The sequence below is a fragment of the Panthera onca genome, chromosome B1 (genome assembly GCF_046562875.1).
Source record: "Panthera onca isolate mPanOnc1 chromosome B1, mPanOnc1 haplotype 2, whole genome shotgun sequence".
NCBI classification, from domain to species: domain Eukaryota; kingdom Metazoa; phylum Chordata; class Mammalia; order Carnivora; family Felidae; genus Panthera; species Panthera onca.
In genome coordinates, this window is record NC_138342.1 from 63795655 (window position 1) to 63822811 (window position 27157).

The following is a 27157-nucleotide window of genomic DNA, read 5'->3' on the forward strand; positions in this document are numbered from 1 at the left end:
ACAGAAGTACTTCATTGCAGTCCGTTTCTTTAAAAATAGTTAAAACAGCTGGTGTATGGTAGAAAGAATGTAGACCAAGCCCTAGTTATAACCAAGCCCTAGTTCATATATTTTCTTGTCGTAACTTCTCTGAATCTCATCTGAAATTGTAACCAATCATCTCAACTGGGGAAAGAATCTTAGCACATTGCAGGTATATAGTAAATATTTGTCAAGGTTTGGATTTTTTTTAAGGATTAGTAAGTAATGTCATGAGGGATAAAGGATAGAAAACAGAAACAGAGAGGGAAAATTAATTTTTTCAATCAGCTAAAGAATTATTAAGGTTCTAATATCAATAATTTTAGCAAAGCCTGTATATTAAAAGGACAGAATATGGTGCGAGGTCCAGATAAAGTCTAGAAATTTCCTGAAGAAAACAGATTAAGCCATTTCAAAAGATAATTTTTTTATGGAATTAGCAGTCTTTTGAAAAACTTGTAATCAAATTTCAAATCCCTGACAACATTGAATATGAAAAAATATTCTATAAAAATAAAATTTTTGTGTCCCAAACATTGATAAAACACTTGGCTCTTTTCCTAAATTGCCCATGGAAACACTTTACATTGTGCTTGAAAACAAAAGAAAAATCTAAGTTCCGTAGGGGATTATAGGATTCCACCAATGATAAAAATAAAATTTTTTCAAACTAAGCTTTTTTGTTATAAAAGAAATATGTGTTTATGGAGGAAAATATAAAATGAATAAACCAACTCTCCCATTCATACACACATACATGCAGTTAGCTTCTCCATGAAAGCTTCGGTTTATATTTTGTTATCTTTCCATCCAGTTTTTGTTCACTGCATAGTTAAATAAAAATGTTTGAGCCAAGTTAATAGCAGTAACAGGAATTCCCTTAGAAGAAATATTCTCTTGGAAGTATGATGCGTTGCCTTTTCAAAAGTATTTCCGTGAGGTATTGTAGGAGATGGGAAATTGCCCAAACATACACAGCTCTGAACTGTGTATTGGGAAGTTTCCTAGATATGATATCCAAATCCCATGACCTCATTTCCTGTTGCCAGAGATGTGAATAGACTTGGGCATCTTCCCAATTAGGGCTGATTCAGGCTTTCCTATAGGCCACTGGAAAATGTGGTCAGTGAGGGACTATGTACTGATCGTTGGGAATAACTATGTGCCTTTAAAATCTCGTCCAAGGCAACTGAACAGTGGAGGCACATCTCCTTCTCAGTCTTCAGAAATGTTTTTGTTCAAGTGTCACCCCCTCAGAAAAGCCCTCCCGGATCACCCTATAGAAAGAAGCATCCTGGACACTTCCTATCCCTTTCTTTATTTTTAAAATTTATGTATGTCTACTAGACTATAGGTTCCATAACGGCAGTGATTTGGGCTTTTTCCACTGCTGAGGAAGAAGCTTGGTCTGGTGCCTACATGCCCAGCACGGTTGTGGGTACTTGGTTATAATTACTGACTGCAGAAGTAACTAAATGAGTGAGGTAAAAATTGAACTGAAATGTAACCATATGCCTTTTCATCCCAGGGAAGAAATAACCCTCTGTGTGCACACCTTTTGCTTGGCAGGTGAGAGACTCTGCTCAGTCGTTCCTGACCGTGCACGTGCCTCTCTATGTGTCCTACATCTATGTGACAGCCCCCAGGGGCTGGGCTTCTTTGGAGCACCACACTGAAATGGAGTTTTCCTTCTTCTATGACACTGTTCTCTGGAGAACAGGTATACCCATTTACATCTTAACTACTCCTGCCTTATGCTTAAGTAAGACTAAAAGAAAATAATGAGTAGTTCCTTAAGAGCTCCGTTCTTCATCCCGTTGTCCTATATACAGTCCAAGTGGGCTGCTACTCTAGACCAAATGAATAAAGTGAGCCAGGTTGTTCTTGATATATTTTTCCATTTCAATGCATCTGATTCGAAGACGCTTTTGCTCCTTAAATGCCTTGAATTACACCATTTGTAACTAGGAACAAATGAACATGGTTATACTCCAGAAGGACACCTCTAAACCCCTAACAGACCGTATAGGACCCATCTGTCACCTGCCATCCTCTACTCTGGGTGTGAATTGAGTTTTTCATCCCTGCAGGCCCTATAGTATCAGCATTCATGGACATGGTTATTTTCAGGAGCCACAGCCCCTCAGCTAAGAGTTCACACCGTACCCTTATCTCTCCCAAGACACCTTTTCCTGCTGCTATCACACGATACCCCAAAATTATCTCCCCTTCTGCTGCTCCTGTTCTCCCTCACCTGTAAATCTCTACAGGTGATTTACTCGACCTGGCACAGAGATACTAACCAGCTACAGGAGTTTTCTTTGGATAGGACCTCATCTCTAGTAATGGAAAGTACAGTCCTTTCTTCTGTTCAGTGCTTTCAACTCAAATCATTTGTCTTATATTTCTCATAGGAAAATAACTTCAGGAAGTTTTCACACTCTGGGTCAGATCATTTCTTGAGATTTGGGGTTCTTTTTAAATGTTATTTTCCCCATCCTTTGGTCGTCCTTTTGTTTTGATTCATACTGGACTCATTGGACATCATGATTGTAGTTACTCTTATTAAAGCCACAGTTCACTCATGTCATGCCATATATGGCTGGCCTTCTACATGCTAATCTTTAATCCTCCATGGATTTAATATTAAATGTAGCCACCAGGACATGGTTTATGGTTCTGTCGAGTCATGAAAGGTGTCCTTGTAAGAGCGCCTTGGTGGCTCAGTTGGTTAAACAACTGACTCTTGATCTCTGCTCAGCTCATGATCTCATGGTTCCTGAGTTTGAGTCCCATATCTGGCTCTGTGCTGACAGCGCGGAGCCTGCTTGGGATTCTGTCTCTCCCTCTCTCTGCACCTTCCCTGCTCACACACTCTTTCTCTCTCTCTCAAAATAAATACATAAACTTAAAACAAATAAAAGGTGTCCCCATAAGGAAAAGCAAACAGTATGAAGCAGATGCACTATAACCGCATGCTGCTGTCAAGTTGAGAGAAGTTTAAAGGCCAGTTGTTTTGAGCCATGGGCTGGGGCCCTGACTCTGGTCCAGGTGGCATTTTCAGGTATGAAGAGACTATGTCAAAGAGAATGGAACTATAACAACAACAACAACAACAACAACAACAACAACAGTGGAATGAACTGTCATACAGTTTTAATTGGCAAATGTGTCTAAATAGATTCTACGTTGCTATGAATATGTACATTTTTCTTACATTCAAATGACTGTGCAGCTCTTACTTAGAGGTGTCTCTGGGACAACTCACATATAGGATACTATGTGGGAGATCTCCATACCCTAACTTGGATGTTTTATGTATGATTGCCTGCCTAGGAATCCAGACAGACAGTGTGCTCTCTGCAAGGCTTCAGATAATAAGAATCTATATCCGAGAAGATGGCCGTCTTGTCATTGAATTCAAGACCCATGCCAAATTCAGAGGTAATATCTGCAGTTTTTCCAATTTTTTATTAAGAAACATTACAAACACAGACAAAAGGTAAAGGAATAGAACAATGAAAAACCAAGTCAACAATTGTTAACGTTCTGCTATGTGTGTATGCACCCATACCCATATTTATGTACCACATTTGGAAACAAGCTGCAGACTTCTTGTCAAGTTACTCTAGATACTTTAGAAGCCTCTCCTGAGAACAAAGACATTCTCTTACACATCACAAGAGTATCACTACATCAAGATATTTAAGATTGATCCAATAATAGCTAGTCTATATTCATATTTCCTTTCTTGTCCTACAAGTGTCTTTTCCATTTGTTTTTATATTGTTTTGTATTTATTTTATATCTGTTTATATAAAGGGAAAGTGGATCCAATCAATATCCACATACATTCTAGTTGTTATATTTTTTCAGTCTCTCAATCTACAAGTCTCTCTACTTTTATTTATTCATGACAATGGATGACTACAGTTTGAAGGAGTAGAAGTATCCTGCTGAATAACCTTTATGATGTTTAAAATTGTTTCCTTCCACCAAGGACTTGAGTGGCTTTAAGTGTAGTTTTTTAAAATCTGAATTTGATATTTCTATTTATAAACTACCAGGACCTTTCTGCCTCTAAGAAACATGTATTTTGGAGTTGAAAGCTAAGTTTATTTGACATACATTGTCCCATAAAGACCCCTATTATTATGAATATACTTGGCACCATTTCTACAAGGTACATTTGTGTTGTTTATAAATATATATGACCATAATGACCATCATGAGTAGGATGATAGACTGGGGTGAGATCCATGCTGTCCAGCCAGAGTGAAATACATTCTAAAGGGTTAGAAGGTAGGTATAACTGTCATTGTTTGATAAAAGTATATTCATTCAGTACTAAGGCTTTAGTAGAGGATTCACCTCAAGTACTATAAAACTCACAAATAAGTATGTGTGTCTCCCCTTGAAATAGGACAGTTTGTGATGGAGCATCACACCCTCCCTGATGTGAAATCATTCATACTGACTCCAGACCATCTAGGAGGAATTGAATTTGACCTGCAGCTACTATGGAGTGCTCAGACTTTTGATTCTCCATATCAACTCTGGAGAGCCACAAGCTCTTATAACAGGTGAATACAGGATAGGGGTGTTCAAGGGTAGATCTAAAAATGGTCTCAGTCTCTTTCAGGAGCTTGGGAAATAGGGCTTCCCCCCACACCAAAGGTTGGATTTCTATTATAAGGTGGAGGGAATAGAAATAACCCTCCAACATGGGCCACCTGGGTGGCTCAGTTGGTTAAGTGTCTGACTTCAGCTCAGGTCATGATCTCACAGTTTATGAATTTGAACCCCTCCTTGGGCTCTGTGCTGACAGCTCAGAGCCTGGAGCCTGCTTCAGATTCTGTGTCTCCCTCTCTCTCTGCCCCTTCCCCACTTGCACTCTGTCCCTCTCTCTCTCTCTCAAAAATAAACAAACATTAAAAATTTTTTTTAAGAAATAACCCTCCAAAAATAGAAAGAAACAAATTAAGTCAGATCAGCTTCTGCTATAAACCAGGAAGTGGTTACCCTTATTACAAGGACAAGACCAAGAAGGCTGCATATAATTTCTACTCACATCCTATAGCTAGAATTTTATTACATGACACATCTGCCTGCAAGGGAAGCTGGGAAATTAAAATCATAGTGTAATAAAGAAATTTAAGTCACCACAACCCGTTCAAAATCCAGGATCTCTGACTATCAGGTCTAGATGTCACCCTTATGTCCAGTGTTGTATAAAATAAATAATAAGATTTATCTCTCTCCCACACCCAAGATAGAGGTGGAATAGGAATTGGTTAAATACAGCAAAATATCTTTTGTAAAGGGGAAGAATAGGAGAAACATAATTAAAACTATTATAAAAAACTATCCATAAAAAAGATAATGAGGCAACTGGGAGTCTGTCGTGAATATTATTATCCGTATTTTATAGATCATGAAATTAAGATCTATAAACAAGATGAAATTCTTGTTCCATCTTTATAGTTAAGAAGTGGCAGATTATCTTAAGAATCATTTTCAAAAAGATGTCATTAATTGTGAAATTTTGGTCTTCTATCAGGTATTTTTTTAAATAATGATTCCTTTGAAATCAATATATAATAATCTTCAAAGGCTGTGCTTTCCCCAAGCTCATGAGATTATGCACACACTTTGTCCTAATTTATAGACATGGAAACTGTCCTCTTTAAATCCTCTGCTAACTCCCCACTGCCTACTGGATGAAGTCCAAATTCTTTATTCAGAGCCCACACCCTCCCTTTTGCCTCATCTCAAACCCAACCTCCCAACCACATTAAATATCTCATCAACCCCTGAACCCACCAACCCAACTACACCTCCATACCCTTGTAATTCCCTCTGCCCTTCCTACTCTTTCCCTCTTGCAGACCTTGAACTCTTCTGAGCCCCAGCTCAAATACTCTCAAATACTGACCCCTCTGTGACATCTTTGCCGACTCTCCATCCAGTGCTAGAAGATCCTCCTCCCATTCCCTCTTTGTTCCATTTTCTACCATAACACAGTTCATTATATTAAATGCTCTAAGTAGAATCCTATTTTCCACTAGCTGGTGAGCTCCCCAAGGGTAAAGGCATACCTGATTGATCTTGAATCCCCAGAGCTACAGGTTTTACCACATGGTAGGTCCTGAATAAACATCCTTTAAGAGTTTAAGTTTGAGGTAAGGAGACAAAAATATTTGGATAAACGGCAAAGCATGGAACACCATCCAGCATTCTGCGCAATGTGCACTGTAAGAGGTAAGGAACACTGAGACTATAGCGGTTCAGGGAGGGTTAGGGAGCTGTACAAATCTTCCTGGAGGAGGGTCACAGCTCGTGCTCCATGTTGCAATATGAGTAATGTCTAATTTTTTGAAAGGAGAGGAGAGGAACTTTAGAATTAAAGACCTGCATCTAGGGCTGTGTTTGGTATATACACAGGGATGGTGAGGAAACAGACCTAAATCATATTTAGGGATGGGAAAAGTAGGACTGTGGGTTTGGGAGGCCATGAAATCCTGCATTCATTTGTTCAACAAATATTTATTGAGCATTTGCTGTGTTTTGCAGAAGGTTCTAGCCACTAGGATACATCAGTGAACAATTTAAAGATCCTTGCACACAGCACTTACAGTAAAGTAAAAAGACATAAAAAGGTCGATAAATAAGTATAGTAGAGCATGTCAGAAGGTGGGGAGTGCTATGGAAAAATAAAAGATTTAGAGCAGGGTAAGGGGAATCAGGATGGGGAAGGGGACATTGTAATTTTAATTAAGATCTTCAAAGTAGCCCTCATCAAGAATGTACGCTTGAACAAATACATGAAGGAGATGAGGGAATTCGCTATGCAGATTATCAGGGAAAGAAGTTCCTGTTAGAGTTCCTGAATTGACAGCATTTCTAGCATCTTGGGGAATAGCAAGGAGGCTGGTGTGGCTGGACTGGAGTGAGCAAGGAGAAGGATGATAGGCAGTAAGGTCAAAAATGTAAGGGGATGGGGTAGGGCCACCATGTGGAGCCTTGTAGACCAGTGCATGGATTTTGACTTTTACCCCAGTGCATTGGGAGCCACAGCAGGGTTTGAGCAGAGGGGCAACATGATCTGTCCTGTTTGAAAGCAAGGGTCAGGCATGGTCAGTTCTGCCTAAGCATTTCTATTAGTTACGGGTTACTATTCACACTATACATGTCAATTTTCATGTAATTCAAATATGGTGTATAAAGTCTAAGCTTGGAGGAAGATAGGGATCACGTAGGAAAACTGCAGACACATAGACTGTCAGACAGGAAGGGGCTTAGAAACCAAGCCCTGTAAGTTTGTGTGGCATGTGAAAAGTCATACAGTCATACAGAGGCAATGCCAAGCCAGGTTTAGACTGTCTCACAGTTTGTAGCTTGTGCCATTCCACTACAATGACCCAGGATGTGTCACAAAACTTCTGTCTATTTATTTCTTTGCTATCAGTTTATGAATAAATAGATGAATACACAAGAAATGGTCAAAAAACAAACACAGCAAACGCGAGAACTGTCACAGATCGCTCACAGTAGTTAGAATTAAGACTCCTAGCCCTGCACTCTTCATTCAGGGGATGGCAGCCTCCCAAGACTCCTTGAAGAATCTTCCTGAAGTCTCTGGCTGCCTGGCTGTCTTCCAGACAACCTGCCAGGGCTGGGGCTGCTACTCCATGACAAGTGAAGGAAATGAAGTAGGTGAGGGTACAAACGCTCCATGGTCTTGGTGTCATAACCTTCAGAATTCTGTGATCCACCACATATAGGGAAAATGGCAGCCCTCGGTCTCCTGTGGGAAGAGAGATTTTTCTTCAGCTCCACAAAGGGCTGAGCCTCTAGAGTTTGGGAGAGGAACCTGGAAACAGTGCTGCGTTAACGGGGGCGGGGGCATTCTCTGGAGAAGGGTGTCCTTTAACCCTGAGGCATTTGCCACCACTTCTGTCAGAGCAGCAGCTGCCGTGTTCACATCTTAATGAGTAACATCTTTAGCAGTTGAGCATGTGTTGAACAGGGTGTCCGTTAACTAGAAGTGCCAAACAGAAATTGTCAAACAAGTTTCGTGGAAATCTGAAGGAAGTGGCCGGTTCTGTTTCATCTTCACTGGGCCTTTTAGGTTTTTACAAACAATACGCCTTTCTCAGCTTTTCTCAGGAAAAGGACTTGAATAGGATAAAGGAAAATAGCTCCATTTAACACCTCTGGATAATACCCTGATGGTTAAAACAATCCATGATGGATTTCTGAAAATTGTGTTTGCAGGCTCGTAAAGGTTGTAGATGCCGGGCACAAATGCCATCTGAAAAGTCAGTGTGTTTCTGGGTAAGTAAATAATCGATAAAATGTCCCCTCTAACCACAGTCTGCTCTGTGTGTTTCCAGGAAGGACTACTCGGGGGAGTACACCATCCACCTGATTCCATGCACTGTGCAGCCCACACAGCCATGGATTGATCCAGGGGAGAAGCCTTTGGCCTGCACTGCACATGCCCCAGAAAGGTAGGGAAATGCAGGAGATCTTCACTGTTTGTAAATCCACCTCCTCGCTAAAAGGTATTTGTATCTGCAAAGTCCATTCTCACGGTGCCTTCGCGGTCATTCATGGACATGCAGAGTGGCAAATTGTTGAGTCGCTGGACACGCACATTCCCGGCTCAGGTCAAGCAAGGCCTTCTTGTTGCAGCTTTTGTACTAGAAACAAGTATCCTTTCCATGGCTACATAGTGCCACGGTTTTCAAATTTGTGTGCTTTTTCTTGGTGATTTCACGGTTTATAATGGCTCCCAAGCATAGTGCTGAAGTGCTATGTGGTGTTTCTAAGTACAGGTAGGCTGTGATGTGCCTCGGGGAAAGTCGGATAGGCTTCACTGGGCATAGGTTTGTCAGTTCCACGTTAACAAATGAACAGCATATTAAGTAAGGTATTCTAAGCAGAAACATGCATAAAACAGTGTTTGGTATTGGTCGGTCAATCAAAATGTTGTGACCAGAGGCTGCAGGGACTCTATGCTCTTTTTCCCCTAAGAGCAGTGATTCAGCATTCACTAATTCAGTGTTCACTGTGACTTTATAGAACATACTTACCACAAATAACAAGAATCAACTATACATCAGCCTGTACTCACCTCAGACCTGAGACTGTCTGCATTGTGCCATGTATTCATTCATTCAACCAGTATTAACTCGGCTTTTATCATGTGCTTGGCTCTGGTCCAGCCTGGAGATTATAGCAGAGGACTAAAAGTAACCTCTGCTCTCAGACAGTGGATAGTCGAGTGCCATTTTCCCAGGAGCAGAGCAAAGTGAAGAGAAAACATTTCTGAGAGATGATGCTGAAGACAGGATCTGACATTATCATAAAGAGAAAATAACTTGGAATGTGACATGCAGATTAAGAAACTGAGAATTGGGCATTGGATTTGGTGATTCAGAAGTCGTTGATGACCTTAACAAAGGGCAGGGTCAGTGGAGTGAGGGGTTAAAGTCTGGTTGGAGTGGGCTTAAGAGATGGCGACGAGAAAGTAGAGACAACAGGGGTAAACTGTGTCTAAGGTGTTTTATTATAAAGGACATCAGCAGAAAGGGACAGTAGCTAGAAACAAAGTCAAAGGAGGTCTTATTTGTGTTTTAGAGTAGAAAATATTTCAGGATATTTGTATTCTGGTGAAAGTAACCCAGTTGGTCTATTAGGTGAAATTCAATGTTGCAGCAGAACAAGGGAAAATCTGCAGAGCCAAACCCTTGAATAGGGTGGGGATAGGTCCGGGATGAGAGGGGAAGGGCTGACCTTTGCTAAAAGTACAGAATGTTTATTCACAGAGAGAGGAAGGCATGCAGGTGTGTGTGGATATAGGCGAGGGGAAAATTGGTAGAATGGGAGGGCAGGGATGAAAAAGTAGAATCTGATTAAATCCATTTTATCCATAAAATGAGAAACCAAGCATGGGATGGAAGTGAGGAACACTGAGGTTTGAGAAGAGAGGAGGAAGTGAGGCAGCCATCTTAGAGAGTGGGAAAGTGTGCTGTCTGTACAGATGGCAGCAGATCAGGCTGTGCTGAGAGCCTGTTGAGTGATTGTTAAATTGCCATATTATTGACAATAAGATAAACTGCATATTTATGGTACGTCCAACTGATAAATTTTTACAACACCCATGAAACCATCAGAACTAAGATAGTGAATATATCCATTTCCTTCGAAGTTTCCTCATGCCCCTTGGTCATCCCTCCCACCCCAGCCCAGCCCACCCCTTTGTCCAGGCATCCACTGATCTGCTTTCTGTCACTACAGATTAGTTTGCATTTTCTAGAAATTTATATAAATGGCATCATACAGTATGCATTCTTCTTCTCTGGCTTTTTTCACCCAGTGCGATTATTTTCATGCATTCCTGTTGTGTATTATCAGTAGTTTGTTCCTGTAATTGCCGAATTGTAGTCCATGGTGTGGATATACTACAATTTGTTTATCAGCTCATCAGTTGGTGGGCATTTGGGGTGTTTCCAGTTGATGGCTATGATAAATAAAGCTGCTATGAATGTATATACACAGACCTTTACATGGACATATGCTTTCAGTTTTCTTGTGTAAATACTTAGGAATGGAATGGCTGGATCATATGGGGAATATATGCTTAACTTTTTTTTGGAATTTTTAAAAAATGTTTATTTATTTTTGAGAGAGAAAGCATAAGTGGGGGAGGGGCAGAGAGCGAGGGAGACACAAATTCTGAAGCAGGCTCCAGGCTCCAAGATGTCAGCACAGAGCCTGATGTGGGGTTTGAACCCACCGACTGTGAGATCATGACCTGAGCCAAAGTCAGCGGCTTAACCGACTGAGCCACCCAGGTGCCCCTGCTTGCTTAACTTTTTAAGAAACTGCCAAACTGTTTTCTGAAGTGTTTGTAATATGTAACATTGTGTGTACATCTCTACCATGAGTGTGTCAGTGTTCCAGTTTCTCAGTATGCTGGGAAAAGTGGTCAGGGAGGTTCTATGTGACTGGAGAATGAATGAACAGGAGTAGTAGCAGGGGTGAGCTGGGAAGTTAGGAGGTGGTAGTTAGAGAGTGAGGTGCTGGAAAATGAGATTCTTGGAGGTGGTGCATAGTAGGACCATGAAGCATAGATGGCTGTGGTTGGGGGGGAGAACAAGCTCTTTGAGGTAAAGATATTAAGGAACTGAGGGGTTAAGGCATTAGATGATTCATCCATGTGGATGTTGAAATCATCAAGATTAATGGTAGGAACACCACAGTCAGCTAAATGGGGGAGGGAAAGTGACCAGGAAAATAGTGGTTGGCTGAAATAAGGAAGAACGAGGGCAAATAATCCGGTAAGATATACTGGAGATTTCTATTCATGTATTAAAATTTTTAAATTATGGATATTATCTTATTTATTTATTTATTCATTTATTTAATGTTTATTTATTTTTGAGAGAAAGAGCACAAGTGGGGGAGGGGCACAGAGGAGGTGGGGGACAGAGGACCTGAAGCAGGTTCTGCACTGACAGCGGCAAGGCTGATGGGGGGCTTGAACTCATGAACCGTGAAATCATGACCTGTGTCGAAGTCAGACACTTAACCAACTGAGCTGCCCAGGTGCCCAAATAGGAATATTATTTTAGATAGTCAGAAGACCATATATAGTACACATATAATACCTCAAGAAACAGAATATTACCTAATATGAATTGCAATTACAATAAATGAGTATCTCTTGGGCTGTGCTACTCATGATAAAATGAGTACTAACAACTACCGGTGATATGAAAGATCATGTATGGAGTGCAGACTATGCGGGAGACTCTGTACTAGGCTCTGAAGAGTTAATTCTTACTACAGTGGCCCCCCAGAAAATTGGCACTGTTCTTTCCATTTTATAACCAGTGAAAGTTGGAGTAAAGAAAAAAAAGAAATAGAACATTACCAGTACCTTTTATTTTTTTTTAAGTTTATTTATTTATTTTGAGAGAGAGAGAGAGAGAGTGCGAGCATGAGTGGGGGAGGGGCAGACAGAAAGCGAGACAGAGGATCTTAAGCAGGTTCTACGCTGTGAGCATGGAGCCCAACATGGGCCTCAAAGCCATGAAACATGAGATCATGGCCTGAGCCAAAACTAATAGTTGGATGCTCAACTGACTGAGCCCCCCAGGTGCCCCACCAGTACCTTTTAAATACCCTTAGTGCCCTTTCCACTTGCTCTCTCTTCCACCTTTTGGCCAAGATAACCACTAGACTGATGTTTGTATTTATCATTCCTTGTTTTGGTTTATGGTTTACCTCCTTTTTACTTCTGCATGGTTTTGCATGTGTTTTTTTGAGCGATATAAAAATGTCATACTGCACAAATTCTCTCTGCAACTTTTCTTTTTTGCTCAGTGAATCATTTCCTGATTCATAAGTATATCAACATTTGTGTTGATTCATGTAGCTGTAGTGTGGTTTTCACTGCCTTAAGGTATTCATTGTGGGAATATTCCACAATTTATTTGACCATTCTATTTGACTTACAATTCCATATTCTATTAGGAGGAATACTCTATTTGCCTCTGAGTGTACATGTGTAAGAAGAGTTTCTCCAGGGTAGGTCCTGGATTTTTTTTTTTTTTTTTTTTTTTTTTTTGTAAGAGGAGAGAGGTTTGAAAATGGCAAAAGGGAGCAAAGAAAGCACCAACCCATTTCCATCCGCTGGTGTGTGTGGGTGTGGGAGGACGTAGAGGGAAGAGTGTTGTTGAGTCAGTATTCTAAGTCTTCAGAGTTTGAAATCTTTGCCTTGCATCAGGGAGATCGTTACTTGTGGGGTCCTCGTTATTCCTAGGGTGACTTTCCATAGGGCCTGACCTGGCTTTTGATCACCTCTGTGGCTCCATACGGATGCAGTAGAACCATAACATAACAAATAATCAAGACTGACTCAGGGAATTCAGACCTAATTCAAAAGAATTGTGTCTCACGTGATGCCTGTTTTTGTGAGGTCTGTAATACCTTCTAACCTTATAAATCCTCATCATCTTCATCATCTCAAATCCATCATTTGTTCTATTTAATCAGTCAATATTTATTGAATGTCTTAGGTGTCAGGTGACATCAAAGTTGTTGAAGCAGGGTCAGCCCTGGCTTGTGTGGGTTGCCTCCACACTCCAAGCTCCTCCTATACCCCAACCCTCTCAAATCTACCCACTGGAGCACTTTCCATTAAAAGTAAGGAATGGGGGCGCCTGGGTGGCGCAGTCGGTTAAGCGTCCGACTTCAGCCAGGTCACGATCTCGCGGTCTGTGAGTTCGAGCCCCGCGTCAGGCTCTGGGCTGATGGCTCGGAGCCTGGAGCCTGTTTCCGATTCTGTGTCTCCCTCTCTCTCTGCCCCTCCCCCGTTCATGCTCTGTCTCTCTCTGTCCCAAAAATAAATAAAAAAACGTTGAAAAGAAAAAAAAAAAAAAATTAAAAGTAAGGAATGGTCAGATGGACTCTCTTGGAAGCATAAAGCATTGAGATTATCAGTCATGCATCATTCTTTAACAAATGTATGTGTCAGAAGCTTGGCTTTCATTGAAGATATGACAACGAGCAGATAGATACGGGCTGCGACGCTAGTGGAACCTGTAATGGGTGAGGTGGACTTTGATCAGATATACATTTAAAGTCACATTTAAATAAAATATCAAACCATGATAAGTACTTGGAAAGAAAAGTGCACAGTGTGATGAGAACAAATGATAAGGGGTCTGACCAAGCCTGGAAGGGAGGAGAAAGAGCGTGAGCTTCCTAGAGACGGGGTGTTTGAGTTGAGATCTGGAGGATAACTAGGAGTTGATTCGGCAAAGAAAGGCAGACAGAGGAGGAGTATTCCAGCAGAATGTGCAGCAAGATCAAAATCAGGAAACTTTAAATGCATTATCACTAATCTCAGGTGGACCCTCAGGGCTTCCCAGCAGGAAACAACGGTCCCCTAACCAATGGCTTCACTGTCCCATTCTTCTCAACTACTTTACTCCTTCTCCTGCCCACTCAGATGGCTGTATCTTCCCGGTCCTCACCCTCAGCTGATTATTTTGTGTCCTATTTCATGGAGGAAACAGAAGAAACCAGAAGAGAACTCACCCAAGCTCCTACTGTCCTATCTGCTGACCTCCTGCATCTACACACGCACACCTGTCGGAATGCAGGAACAGCCCTGGCTCCTGCTCACAGCCAGCGGCTCCACTTGTGCACTGGAACCCAAATCCTCTCTACTTTATAAAGAGGATCTTATAAAGGAGCAGTTCTCTCTATGAATCATTCCAATCAGCATTGAAAACATAACTTTTCCCATCTCTAAAAAATAAAAGTCCCTTCTTGACTCCGTTTCACCCTCCCCACCCATTTTTCTCCTTCCTTGTACGTTAAGCTGTCCCTTAAAAGTTGCCTAGATTCACAATTTCCGGTTTGTCACTTTCCTTATCTCTGGAGCCTGCTGCAGTGAGGCTTCTGCCCTCATCCCTTAACCCAGCTTGATCTTATCAAGGTCACCAGTGACTGTGTTTTACTAGGACCACGGGTTAAGTCTTATCTTGATTTTTGTGATGGCTTCACAACATTTAACAGTTGTTCAGTCTCCTCCTTGAGACGCTTTCTTCACTCAGCTGGACTGTCGTGCTCTGTAGGTTTTCCTTCTACCCCACTGGCTTTTCCTCACCATCTGCTCTGCTGGTTCCTTCTCTTTTCTATTGTTTTTGAATTTGAGTGTCCTAAGTGTCATGTCTGAACTGTCTCTTCTCGGTTTTCTTTTTTTTTTTTTTCTTTCCAAGATTTTATTTTAATTCAAGTGAGTTAACATATAGTGTAGTATTGGTCTCAGGAGTAGAGTTCAGTGATTCATCACTTACATACAACCGAGTGCTTATCACAAGTGCCTTCCTTAATAACCCTCACCCATTTGGCCCATCCCCCACCTATTTCCCCTTCAGCAACCCTCAGTTTGTTTTCTTTTTTTTTTTTTTTTTTCTTTTTTTTTTTTTTTTTCAACGTTTTTTATTTTTATTTTTGGGACAGAGAGAGACAGAGCATGAATGGGGGAGGGGCAGAGAGAGAGGGAGACACAGAATCGGAAACAGGCTCCAGGCTCCGAGCCATCGGCCCAGAGCCTGACGCGGGGCTCGAACTCACGAACCGCGAGATCGTGACCTGGCTGAAGTCGGAGGCTTAACCGACTGCGCCACCCAGGCGCCCCCCTCAGTTTGTTTTCTATAGTTAAGAGTCTCTTAGAGTTTGCCTCTCTCTGTTTTTATCTTATTTTTCCTTCCCTTCCTCTATGTTCATCTATTATTCTTCTTAAATTCCACATATGAGTGAAATCGTATGTTCTCTGGCTTATTTTGCTTAGCATAATACTCTCTAGCTCCATCCACATTGCTGCAAATGGCAAAATTTCATTCTTTTGATGGCTGTGTAATATTCCATCGTGCATATACATCTTCTTTATCCATTGATGAATCAGACATTTGGGCTTTTTCTATAATTTGGCTATTGTTGATAGTGCTGCTAAATACATTGGGGTGCATGTCCCCTTGAAATCAGTAGTTTTGTATCCTTTGGCTAAATACCTCGTAGTGCAGTTGCTGAGTCATAGGGTAGTTCTATCTTTAACTTTCTGAGGAATCACTATACTCCCCTTCTCGGTTTTCATGTGGTGGTTTCATTCATCATTCATTCTTAAGGTTTTAAATGCAAAGGAGCACCTTCAGCCCAGGGCTTACCTCTCAAATCCAGACTTGTGCATCAGATTGACTACTCAGCATCTCCACCTGGCTCTCTTACAGGCCTCTCAAGTTGAACATGCCTGTTGCTGAATCCCTTATCTTTCTCCACCAAATCTAGTCCTCCCACAGTTTTCCCATCTCAGGTAAGGGTACCTCTAACCTCCTAGTTTTCCGCTCACTGAGGCTTTCCATGACCTCCACATTTAAAAGTTCCAGCTGAACTTCTTCCTAGCATTCCTTTTCTCTGCCTAGTGTTTCTCTTCATCACCTGCTTCCTTCTAATGTACTATATGTTTTTGAACTTACTTTATTAACTGTCTTCCTATTGGAATGTAATGTCCCCAAGGGCATATATTTTTCTACCTTGTTCACAGATGGATTCCCATTACTAGAAAAATGTCTATCTTATAATAAAAGCACAGTGAATATTTGTTGAACAGTGAGTCCCGAGGCAGTGGAAATTTGGAGTAAAGAACACATCAAGAGACCTAAAGAAAGCCAGTCTGGCTGGAGGAGCCCTTACCTGCCAAAGGCTGAGAAGAAAAGAGCAGATTTAAAAGACCAAGAAAGAAGGCCAGGGAGGTTAAAGTAAGGAGTGAGGCAAGAGAGTATTGTCTAGAAATGTCTTAAAGAGTGGGACAAAGGATAAATAAGTTTGGATCTAATTGAAAAAGTCAAAGTCTCAGAGTTTGAAGATCTGGGACAGAGAAGTCTAAGCAGAGCACCATGGCAGTGAGTCCTTTAGCAATCAAAGAGCAACCTTGGAGACCTTCAGAATGAAAGCTCCAGGTAAAGCAGAGAGTACAAAAGAGTTCTAAAGATGAATTAGATTATTTCTGCTCAAAAGAGCAGATTAACCTCATAATGACCCAAACTAATAAAGTTCCTGTCCGACACACATCTCTTTATTCAGTGATTATTTAGCACCTGCAACAAAGCTCTGTTCACAAACCTAAGAAGGGTAGGAAGGGAGGGCAGCTCAAAGTTTACAAAGTTGACCCTGCTCTCAAGGAGCTCTTGTTTCTCCCACATTTAGATTCCTGATCCCCATTGCATTCCAGCAGACCAACCGCCCTGTACCAGTTGTGTACTCGCTCAATACTGAATTTCAGCTCTGCAATAATGAGAAGGTATTCCTAATGGATCCCAATACATCTGATATGTCACTGGCAGAAATGGATTATAAAGGGGCCTTCTCAAAAGGTAAGTTGTTTCCTTCACCTACAAAAAGAGACTCTGATCAGACTTCAGATGCTTTAGGACAGGTCTCTGCTCATTAGCTTCCAGGAAACTCTCCCGTGAAGATTCCCTTGGGCTTGGTTTTAGGGCAGCCAAGGTTTAACCAAGGAACAGACCCACATCCTTCTTTCATGTTGTTTCAAAATAAGATTACATATGTGGTGCTATAATGATTGGCAGGGTGGTAGAATTGTGGAAAACACTGGTCTGAGTGGTAAGAAGACTGGAATTCCCAGCCTGATTCTAACACACTGTCTTGACTTTGGGTAAGTCTCTCTATCTCTCAATTACTCAGAGAAAGTACATAGCATGACCCCTACTACGTACCAGCCTCAAGGTGTAAATGTCTACGTCCTCTCCATGATGCTTTCTCTACTGGAAATGATTCCTGTGCTCCCTCCTCACCTCAAATGTGGTTTTCTTGATGTTTCAAAAGGTTGGCTCCTTCTTCTCTTCTCTACTTAAATATGAACCTCCTCAAAGAGGCCTTCCCTGACCACACCTGACAACTGAGCGTAGGCTTCCATAGTTTTCACTTTCACGGAACATTATTCATTTTTGATAGTACTTCTCACAATTTTTAATATTCTATAATACATATCACATATTTCTTTACTTATTTGTTGCCTATTTCTTCCACTAGACTTTGAGTTCCATGATAATAGAGGTTGTGATCAAATATCAAATGTGCACACCATACCATCAGTGCCTAGGTGCTCAATAAACATTGATTGATTGAATAAAAGAATTAGTCAATTATCTGCCTTTCTTCTCTCAATTACCCCTTCTGCCTTTTTCTTACTTTTAATCTTCTCCTCATATCTGAGTTTTTTCTCTCACCCTATAAACACGCTCAAGTTCTGCCTGTAAGAGAGAAAAAAGCATCCCTCAACCCTAACTCCCCTTCAAAGTTAAGGCTGTTTTCTCCTTTTCTTTTCTCTGAGAAACTTCTTCAAAGAGTGAACACTCACTGTCTCTATGGCCCTTCTTCTCTGTCCATCTGTTGCAAGCTGGGTTTGTCCTACCACAGCTCAGACATCTCTTTTGTCAATGACACCAAATTAGTGGGTTTTCACACTTTTCCCTGTTGGGTTTCCTTTGCACCACCCTCACCTGACATCATCTTGCTTCTCTGACCACTTCTCACTCTCCCGCCCTGGGTCTTCATCCTCTGCCATATCCATGTTGCTGTTCCCACATCCCATGCTTGGTTCCTTCTGGCATCATTCCAGTGCTACCTCTGACCATCCCTATGGCTGGGCCCATCGCTTTGCTCTGAACTTCCTATCTACTACTTCACAGCCATTCCTTAAGAGTTGACCTTATCCCTGATCTCTCCTGAACTTCATTTCCACATTTCCACATGGGGCTCTGGAACTACCAAAGTGCTTCAAATGAATGTCTTTCAGATGCCTGGAAGTGTCTAGAACTGGACTTATCTTCCTCCAGACATATTCCTGCCACATCCACTGCCACAGTGATTGCATCATACTCCAGGTGCCCAGGGCCAAAACCTCAGGATTGTCCTCCTGTCTATCATTAAGATCAGTGGAATCTGACTCCAAGACATTTCTTGAGTTTATCCCCTTGATTCACAGCTATATTATAGATACCTATCTCTCACAGAGCCCCCTTCCCAATCTCTGTGACTCTAGGCCCTTTGTCTTTCCTCCATTCTCCATGTTTCTGAAGCCCCAGTGTGTTGATATTACACCCATGCTTAAAATCTTTCAGTGTTCCCTATTTCTTACACACCAAAGTCCAGCCTCCCCAGCATCCTTAGCCTATCATCCCAGGAGTGTCTCCTGCTAGAGCCTGTGAACAGCCTCCTCTCTAGTCACACTGACCTACTCAGTGCCACATAGCAAATGCTCTGGACAAGCATTTGGAGTCAGACTGATTTGTGCTCAATTTCTTATCTCCCCCCCGCCCTTGTCACAGATACAAAATCTTGGACACAGTATTTAAAATGTGGATAATAACTGGACCTATTTCTTGGGCTCTTGGGAGGAATAAATAAGATAGTATAGATAAAGAATGTGGTGCCATAGCAGGCACTAAGGAGACAGGAACTTTACTGGGACTCATGCCCTTCCAGCATTCAGTATTTTGTGCACGGACTTTCTTTTGCCTCAAACGCTCTCCCCAGTCTCCTACTTCAAATGTGCTGTCTGGCAAATGCCTACTCATGTTTTAGGATACTCATGTTTGTTTCCTCTTTAAATCTTTCTACACCTCTCCCCAGGCAGATTTCTGTGCTCGGCTATATGCTTACGTAACATTATGTTCCTTCCTTTATTGTGGTTCATAACAGTACAGTATTGTGGTGGCTAATAATGTGGGTTTTAGAACCAAAATACCTTCACTTTGAATCCTACCATCACCACTTACTAGCTTTGTGACCTTCAGCAAGTCCCTTAACCACTCAGTGCTGCAACTTTCTCATCTCTAAAGTTGTGAGCACTACGTGAGTTCTCATATGGGAAGAACTTAGTACAAGACCTAGCAAATCGTGTGAGTGTGATAAATGTTAGCTACTTTTAGCAATTGGTTAGGGTTTATTTCTGTCCTCTCACCTGTATCTCATTCACCTTTGTTTCCCCTGTGCCTAACAGTCCTTGATACACTTTACATGCTTACTTAATGTTTGTTGAATGAAAGAAGCTGTAAATGAATGAATATTTCAGGGGCACTTGGAAACATAGAGCTCTTCATAGAGATGTACTTTTGACTCTGAGGGAGTGTGTTAAATCCTTTCTACCCTTGGCATTTCTTTCTCTTTACTCTTAAAGTCTGACCTAATTAATGTCTCTCAAATCTTTCCAGGGCAAATCCTTTATGGCCGAGTACTTTGGAATCCAGAACAAAACCTTAATTCTGCTTACAAACTCCAGCTGGAAAAAGTCTATCTTTGTACCGGCAAGGATGGCTATGTGCCTTTCTTCGATCCCACGGGGACAATCTATAATGAGGGGCCGCAGTATGGATGCATTCAGCCCAACAAACACCTAAAACACAGATTTCTGCTGCTGGTATGCTAACTATTTGTGTTCAACAGCTGACACTCAAGTTGATTTCCTCAGCTATGAATTCTGCCTAAGCAGATAGAACCCCACTCTCGATGGTATTCTCTCTATACATATTATTGTTGTTTCTCTCTGATCAGCTAAATGCTAGTACATATTACCAAATGTGATGGTTATGGTGGGTAACAAGACAGGCTGTTATTAATGTCACAAGAAAAGGAAAGTCAAGGCCAGTGTTTCTCAAAGTACAGACCAGAGACTTCTGAATATCCCTGATTCTCTTTCAGGGAATCCACAAGGTCAAAACTACTTTCATAATATGATGATGGCTGCTTTTCTTCACACTAATTCCCTCATGAATATAGAGAGTATGGAAGGTTTATTGATATGGTTTCAAATTCCACATTATAACTAATCTTTTAAAAATACTAATTACCGAGTTTGATTTACTATCAAAACAGAATATCCACAATTATCTGAAAAAGCTATGAAAATATTCCTCCCTTTTCCAACTACATATCTGTGTGAGGCCAAATTTTCTTCATATACTTCAGCCAAAATAACATATTACATCTGATTCAATATAGAAGAAGTTTTGAGAATCGAGTTCTTTTCCAGAGATTTGCAAAAATGTAAAACAATGCCAGGTCTCTTTTGAGGAGATGGTGGTGACTATAGGTATTTTCCCTAAAAAAATGTTATTTATGTTAACATGCAATGGGTTTTTCATTGCCACTTTAAAATGAATTAGTAAGTATTTTCTAATTTTTCAGTGTTAATTTTAATAGAGTAAACATCGATAGATACAAACCATGTGAACAAAAGACTTTAGTGTCCTTGGTTTGTTTGTTTGTTTTAAGTTTATTTATCTATTTTTGAGAAAGGGGGAGAGAGCGAGAGGGAGAGAGCAAGAGTACGTAAGTGGGAGAAGAGCCAAGAAAGAGGAGAGAGAGAGAATTCCAAGCAGGCTCCTTGCCACCAGTACAGAACCTGTTGCAGGACTCGAACTCATGAAACACAAGATCATGACCTGAGCCAAAATCAAGAGTCAGACACTCACCCAACTGAGTTGCTCAGGTACCCACTGGCATCCTTGAGTTTTAAGTGTGTGAGGGGTCCTGAGACCAAATGGTTTAAGAATTATTTGTTTAGATTATCCCACTCTTTGAGCTTTGAGATCTGAGTAGCCACCAAGTGTCCTTCCTTGAAGAGGGCAGTGGTTGACTTAAGGAAAGGGCTTCTGTAGCACATGCCCTCCTGACCCAACCCAAGGCAGGAGTGGAGAGTACTTTTCTCCTCCCAGTGACTGCCACCTGCCAGTTCAGTGATTCTATCTTTTTATCTTTTTAAACCTTGCGTTTCTTTTTTCTGAAATTCTAGGACCGCAATCAGCCCGAGGTCACTGATAAGTACTTCCATGATGTGCCCTTTGAGGCCCACTTTGCTTCCGAGTTGCCTGATTTCCATGTGGTCAGTAGCATGCCGGGTGTGGATGGATTTACTCTGAAAGTGGATGCACTCTATAAGGTGAGTGTGCTGAGAAACGTAGAAGTATAGGACCAAGGCCACTGTAAAAGTTGTGAAAAGGAAGATGCTATTATCTCTGGACTGTTAGTCTCTTTATAGTGTTCTTGCTGGTGGGTCTTTTTTATTGGTGTTAAGCTTATCATTCACCCCAAACCTATCCTAATAGACCTATTTTCACCACCTATCCCAATAGACCGCAGCAATAATCAAATCCTTTAATTTGCATGTTGTCACTTGTCAGTGTATGCGTCAGGGGTGCATATGGTACTCCAGTTTTTCCTAAATTCTTTTCTATCGCCTTTTTGGCTGTATGCCACACCAGCTGATCTTCACAGGCATGTGGAAAGTGTTTAACAAAATTATACATACAGTACAGCAATTTAGAATGGCAAGAAGTACTAGTATTTGATAAGCAAAAATACTCTCAATCCCAGTAATAAACATGAACTTCACAAGATAAAATTCCACTTTTTCCTATCTCTAAATAGTAGTAATCTATGACCTTGGATTTCAGAACTATTGCCACTCTTTAGAAGTTAGTTCAAAACCATGGAGGCTTTCAGTGGCAGCCCATGATATGGCAGTAAAATACACGGTGGTTTAACCATTCAGGGGATGATCCAGGAAGTGTTCAGATTTAGGAAATTTTTGTCATGTATCTGCATATTTTGCACAGAGTAGGTGTTTAGCAGATATTTGTTGAACGACTCTATCTTAATTAAAGTTCATCAATAAATAGTAAGTTAGCATAACAAGCTATTGAAGTTCACTGGGAATGAATATGGCTCTTAATACTATTACTTCACTGCAATCAGTAAAGACTAGCAAATTGTAAGTATTTAGCTAAAAAGGCCATAGAAAATAAATGCCTAGGGCTGTTCCATACACAGGGAAACAGAAGGGAATGTGAATAGCTGGCCCACGATCACCCTAAATTGGAAACAAAATGGAACCTGTAATATGTGGTTCAATTCTTGATTAGTAGACACCAATCATTGCTAATGCTTTTCTTGAAACCATTTATCAAGGCTTGTGACAGCAATTGTCTTTCCATATCCTTTCTTTTTTTTAATTTTGTTTATTTATTTGTTTGTTTATTTATTTATTGGGAGAGAGAGCACACATGAGTTGGGGAGGGGCAGAGAGAGACAGAATCCCAAGCAGGCTCTGCACCATCAGTGCAAACCCCATTGAGGGGCTCAAACTCACAAACCATGAGATCATGACTTGAGCCGAAACCCAAAGTTGGATGTTTAAGGGGCTGAGCCACCCAGGCGCCCCTTTCCATTTTCTTTGTGAAGAAGTGGTCTGTGGGCAGCAGTGACATGTTCAGTTTGTGTCTCTGTTTCCCTCCTCCTGCAGGTGGAAGCAGGACACCAGTGGTATCTCCAGGTGATCTACATCATTGGCCCTGATACTATGGCAGGACCCCGGGTCCAGCGCTCTCTCACAGCCCCTCTGAGGCGCAACCGGAGGGACCTGGTGGACCCTAGTGGCCGTCTGACCCTTGACGATTCCCTCATCTATGACAATGAAGGGGATCAAGTCAAGAATGGCACCAACATGAAGTCCCTGAATCTTGAGATGCATGAGCCGATTATAGCTGCTTCTCTTTCCCAAACTGGGGCATCTATTGGCAGTGCCCTGGCCGCTATCATGCTTCTACTTCTGGTGTTTCTAGTGGCTTGTTTCATCACCAGGAAATGCCAGAAGCAGAGAAAGAAACTGCCCACAGAGGACATTTTGGAGGAATACCCTCTGAACACCAAAGTGGATGTGTCTAAGAGGAGCTCAGACAGGGTGGAGAAGAATGTGAACAGACACTACTGCACCGTGCGGAATGTCAACCTACTGAGTGAAACTGAGGGGGCTTATGCACTCAAAGGTGCTAAAGTAAAAAAATTGAATCTGGAAGTCAGAGTTCACAACAATTTGCAAGATGGAACAGAAGTGTAATGGGGGAGACCAATGTGTATTTTTTTTTTCTAAAATCATTTTTATAAAATGGGGGAGGGGGGAGGGGAAATACTGGTATTTTTATAATCTTGCAGATTAAAAAGGGAAAACTATAGCTTTGAGTGGCGGGAGGCATACATCACATGCATCAACTCACAACTGAGCTACCTCATTAAACAAAGAACCACGAGACCCCAGAGTTTTGGAGCAGCCTTCTTTTGGTGGATCCCTTTAATAGTGTCAGCGGCTACAGACTGCTTCTTCCGTAAGGCTGGTCTTAGAAAGCAAGTATCTCCATATGGGGCAGGGTGTAGACTATTCACCTAGCTGATGGAATTCAGCAGAGTGGGAAATGTATGGTGGCAGATCTCCAGAGGGGCAGGGAGCAGGATGTTCAGGGCCATTGGTTTCCTCCCCCACCTCCAGCTTTCTTCTACTTGGGCTTTTCCTGGGCCTGTGGACAGCAGAGTTTGGATTGCTGACACTCAGATTCCATTCAAAATTCTGCTAATCAGCACAACCTATATATTTGCTCATTGCATCTGCTTGACAGCTTGCACTCCATGGCCTCTAACTGTCCTTTGCAAGTTCAGAGCCTTTTCATCTGGGGGTTGCAAGGTTCTCTAGACGAGAGCTCTTTTCCGCAACTTGCGGGGAGAAACCTCAGGACTTCCCCTTCCCCACCCTCCCCCCAACCTGTTAGATATCTGGCACAGCAGAACCCCCCAGAAGGGCAGACTGAAACCCTGGGGGAAGAGGGAGACTGACAAACACCTGAAACATATTAGTGATGGACTGTACCGAGGCCCAGGGGTGCATCCCTGTGCCCACCTGGTTTACACTGCACCAAGGACATGTGAAGACATCCTGCCTGACAAAGAACGCTGCAAAACAAGATAAAAAACAAGGGGTTCCTTTTGGTAGCTCAGGCATTTATTTTACCATATCAGCACATGACAAAGCCATAAACACATGGCTTTAAAATGATTTAGTGTTCAAATAGCAGCTTAATGACTTTGTATGAAGTGTGCACATGGCTTGCTTTTGTGTTTCTTGTTCGTTTTTGCCTTACTGGCAAAAACATAAGCATGCATGTCATGTTGTTTTGAAATGAAGGCACAGTTTCATTACTGAGGAGGAAAAGACATGTTCTCTTCCTGATGCATGGCACACCATAATCACTGAGCAAATAATAGAGCATTCATGTTGCGTAATATTTGTATTAGAATGACCCAAGCCCTTTGAGGACATTCCAAACTGCAAACGCTTTGGTTCTAAAAGGTAGAAAGACCGAGCCATGAAAGGTTTTAAGCATCTCTACCAGACTCCAAGCTCTTGAGTAAAGGACCTTGTAACCTGTGCCTTTGGTTCTTCAGCAGTGCCTTGCACAAAACAAGCACTCCAGAAATATCTGTTGCTAAACAAATGAATGGTGTCATGGGTGAATGGTAGAGGAATAAATTCGGGAAGGAGGGTGAGAGATGATGGTGGCAATTTCACAAGGGAAGGTATAGAAAAAAAAAAACCCAAAACTGTCTTTTCTGCTTGGAAAAGTAAATCTTTGTGATTGTAAAGTAATCTCATTGGGACAAAGAAGCACCACTTGACATAGGCATGAATCTAGCAGTGGTCTTAAGGAAGATTGAATAGAAAAATCATAATGTATTAGCGGAAGATGAAACTGAATCAGCCTCCAGAGCAGAGCAGGCTTTTAGAGGAAAGTCTGACTTAGCTTTCTGAGATGAGTGAAGTTTTCAGGAGAGGATGGATTGAGGTGAGCCCAGAGCCTAAACCTCCTGACTGGTCACGTGCTAGTTGAGACCAGCTTGGGCAGTTTGGGGCAGAACTTCTGTATCAGCCTCGTGAACATCCAGAGTTGGCGTCTCATGGCTGGAGGGCTCATCAGCCAGGGTGGAATCGTCTCCAGAGCAACCTAGATGGTGAATGCTAATTCTGCAAGGACAGGAAGCCTACCGTTTGTGGAACAACTTTTGACTTGGCCTGTTATTTATCGTTCCTAGTTGCCAGAATGCTTACACATGAAAGCAGCACCGTTTCATTTGCTCAAATATTCTTCTTACACATCCCTTCCACTATTGCTAAGTAGGACACATGCATGGGAAGAATGCAGACGTGTGGCAGTGTGAAGCTAACATGGGAAAAAATGGGGACTGAGACCTCCAAGTGCTCTGAGCCTCCATGTTTGTGGTCTGGAGTGATCAGGACAACATCCTGTGAGGACCTTGTGATGGTGAACTCCCTGTGTGAGAGGAAAGCCTTGGACCATTCCTGCCTCCCTTTCTTCCTGCACTTTCCCCCACTACAGCCCCTTTTTCCGAATGCTGATACTTCTCTAGTGGATGTACACTTATTAAGTAGAAAGTGTTAAGAGATGTGAAGCTGGGATTTCCTCCTTTGATACAGCTTTTCCTTTTGTTTATGTTTTATATTTCACAATAGGAATCAGATAATTTGGTGACTGATGTGGGATTATATTTCCGTCCAAGCCCTCTTTTCGATTTCTCTTACTCGCTCACTAATGTGTGTGTTTTACTAATCCTTTATACCATGCCTTTAGGCGAGAAGGAACAAAAAACCCTCAGGGGTGGCTCTTTGCTCTCTCCTGCTGGCTGTGAAGGCTGAAAGAAAGAAGAGTCGGCACCTTTTTTCTGTCCTTTTATCGACCCCGGAGGTCCTGGAGCCTCCTGCGGACTCCTATTCTTGGGTGTGGAAGTGGTGTTGCAATGTGTTTGCATGGTCACATGATATTCAGTCTCAGTGTCATGTAGCTGTTCATTATTCTTGGATACGACACACATGCTCAGACTGAGTGAAACATTTGTGGTGCTGTCAACCTGATTTCTTGACTCAAATGATTTTTGTATTTCTAATACCAACTTGTGTGTTATGAATTTCTGATTTCTCCAGTAGCATATGCCACTATAGAAATTTGTATTAATAAATGACAGTCTGGTTGCATTGTTTTTGCCATGGTCTTTTTAGATTATTCATCTCATTAGCATAAGACATCGCTTTTGAGATGGCAAAATCATCCCAAAGTTTGAGGCAAAGTTTTCTGGAGAACACCTGCCTGAAGGGGTTGAATCTGAGACACATATTAACCGTGCTAAGAGCAAGATGAAGAATAAACTACACAGTCCAGATCATCATAGCTCATCTTGTGCCATCAGTTGAAACCTCAGTACCAAAAGGAATAATTAAACTCTCCAAGTGCTAGACAATAAGATGATTATTTACACAGAACTTATTACCCTCAAACCCTCTTAGGATACTTGATAGAGTATGAAAGTGGCTGTGTCCTTTTATGCACGCCCCCAAATTTGTTAAGTGTCCCTAACTCACCCTGGAGATGACCAAGGCTCAAATAAATTGATCGGCATGGGAAGGGAAAATGGCAGAGTCAGAAACCAAGGGAGCCCAGACAGTCTGGGCTTCCTACAAGCCTGTGCATTTGTGTGCCTGTCCCCTCTGGGAAGATGCTTTATGTAAAAAACCAAAAATACTGCCAATGACGATGACCAACAGGACCTCACTGGCACTTTTTCAGGCACATTTGCAAACTCAGCAAGACTTGAGAGAGCATGTTTTCGTAAAATCTCAGAAAAGGAGGGCACA

At 41.7% G+C, this 27157-nt stretch overlaps 1 protein-coding gene across 1 annotated transcript in view; it reads left to right on the forward strand.

Annotated features, from left to right (window-relative positions):
- Nucleotides 1–26505, forward strand: part of FRAS1 (Fraser extracellular matrix complex subunit 1) — a 425053-nt gene extending 398548 nt beyond the window's left edge. Inside the window, exons 67-74 of the mRNA XM_060654809.3 lie at nt 1591–1741; nt 3358–3465; nt 4445–4604; nt 8418–8534; nt 16810–16976; nt 19839–20044; nt 21419–21565; nt 22928–26505. Of these exons, the coding sequence (XP_060510792.3) occupies nt 1591–1741; nt 3358–3465; nt 4445–4604; nt 8418–8534; nt 16810–16976; nt 19839–20044; nt 21419–21565; nt 22928–23521 (1650 nt within the window). The 3' untranslated portion in view covers nt 23522–26505. The remainder of the gene's footprint in view (nt 1–1590; nt 1742–3357; nt 3466–4444; nt 4605–8417; nt 8535–16809; nt 16977–19838; nt 20045–21418; nt 21566–22927) is intronic.
- The last annotated feature ends 652 nt before the right edge of the window (nt 26506–27157 follow it).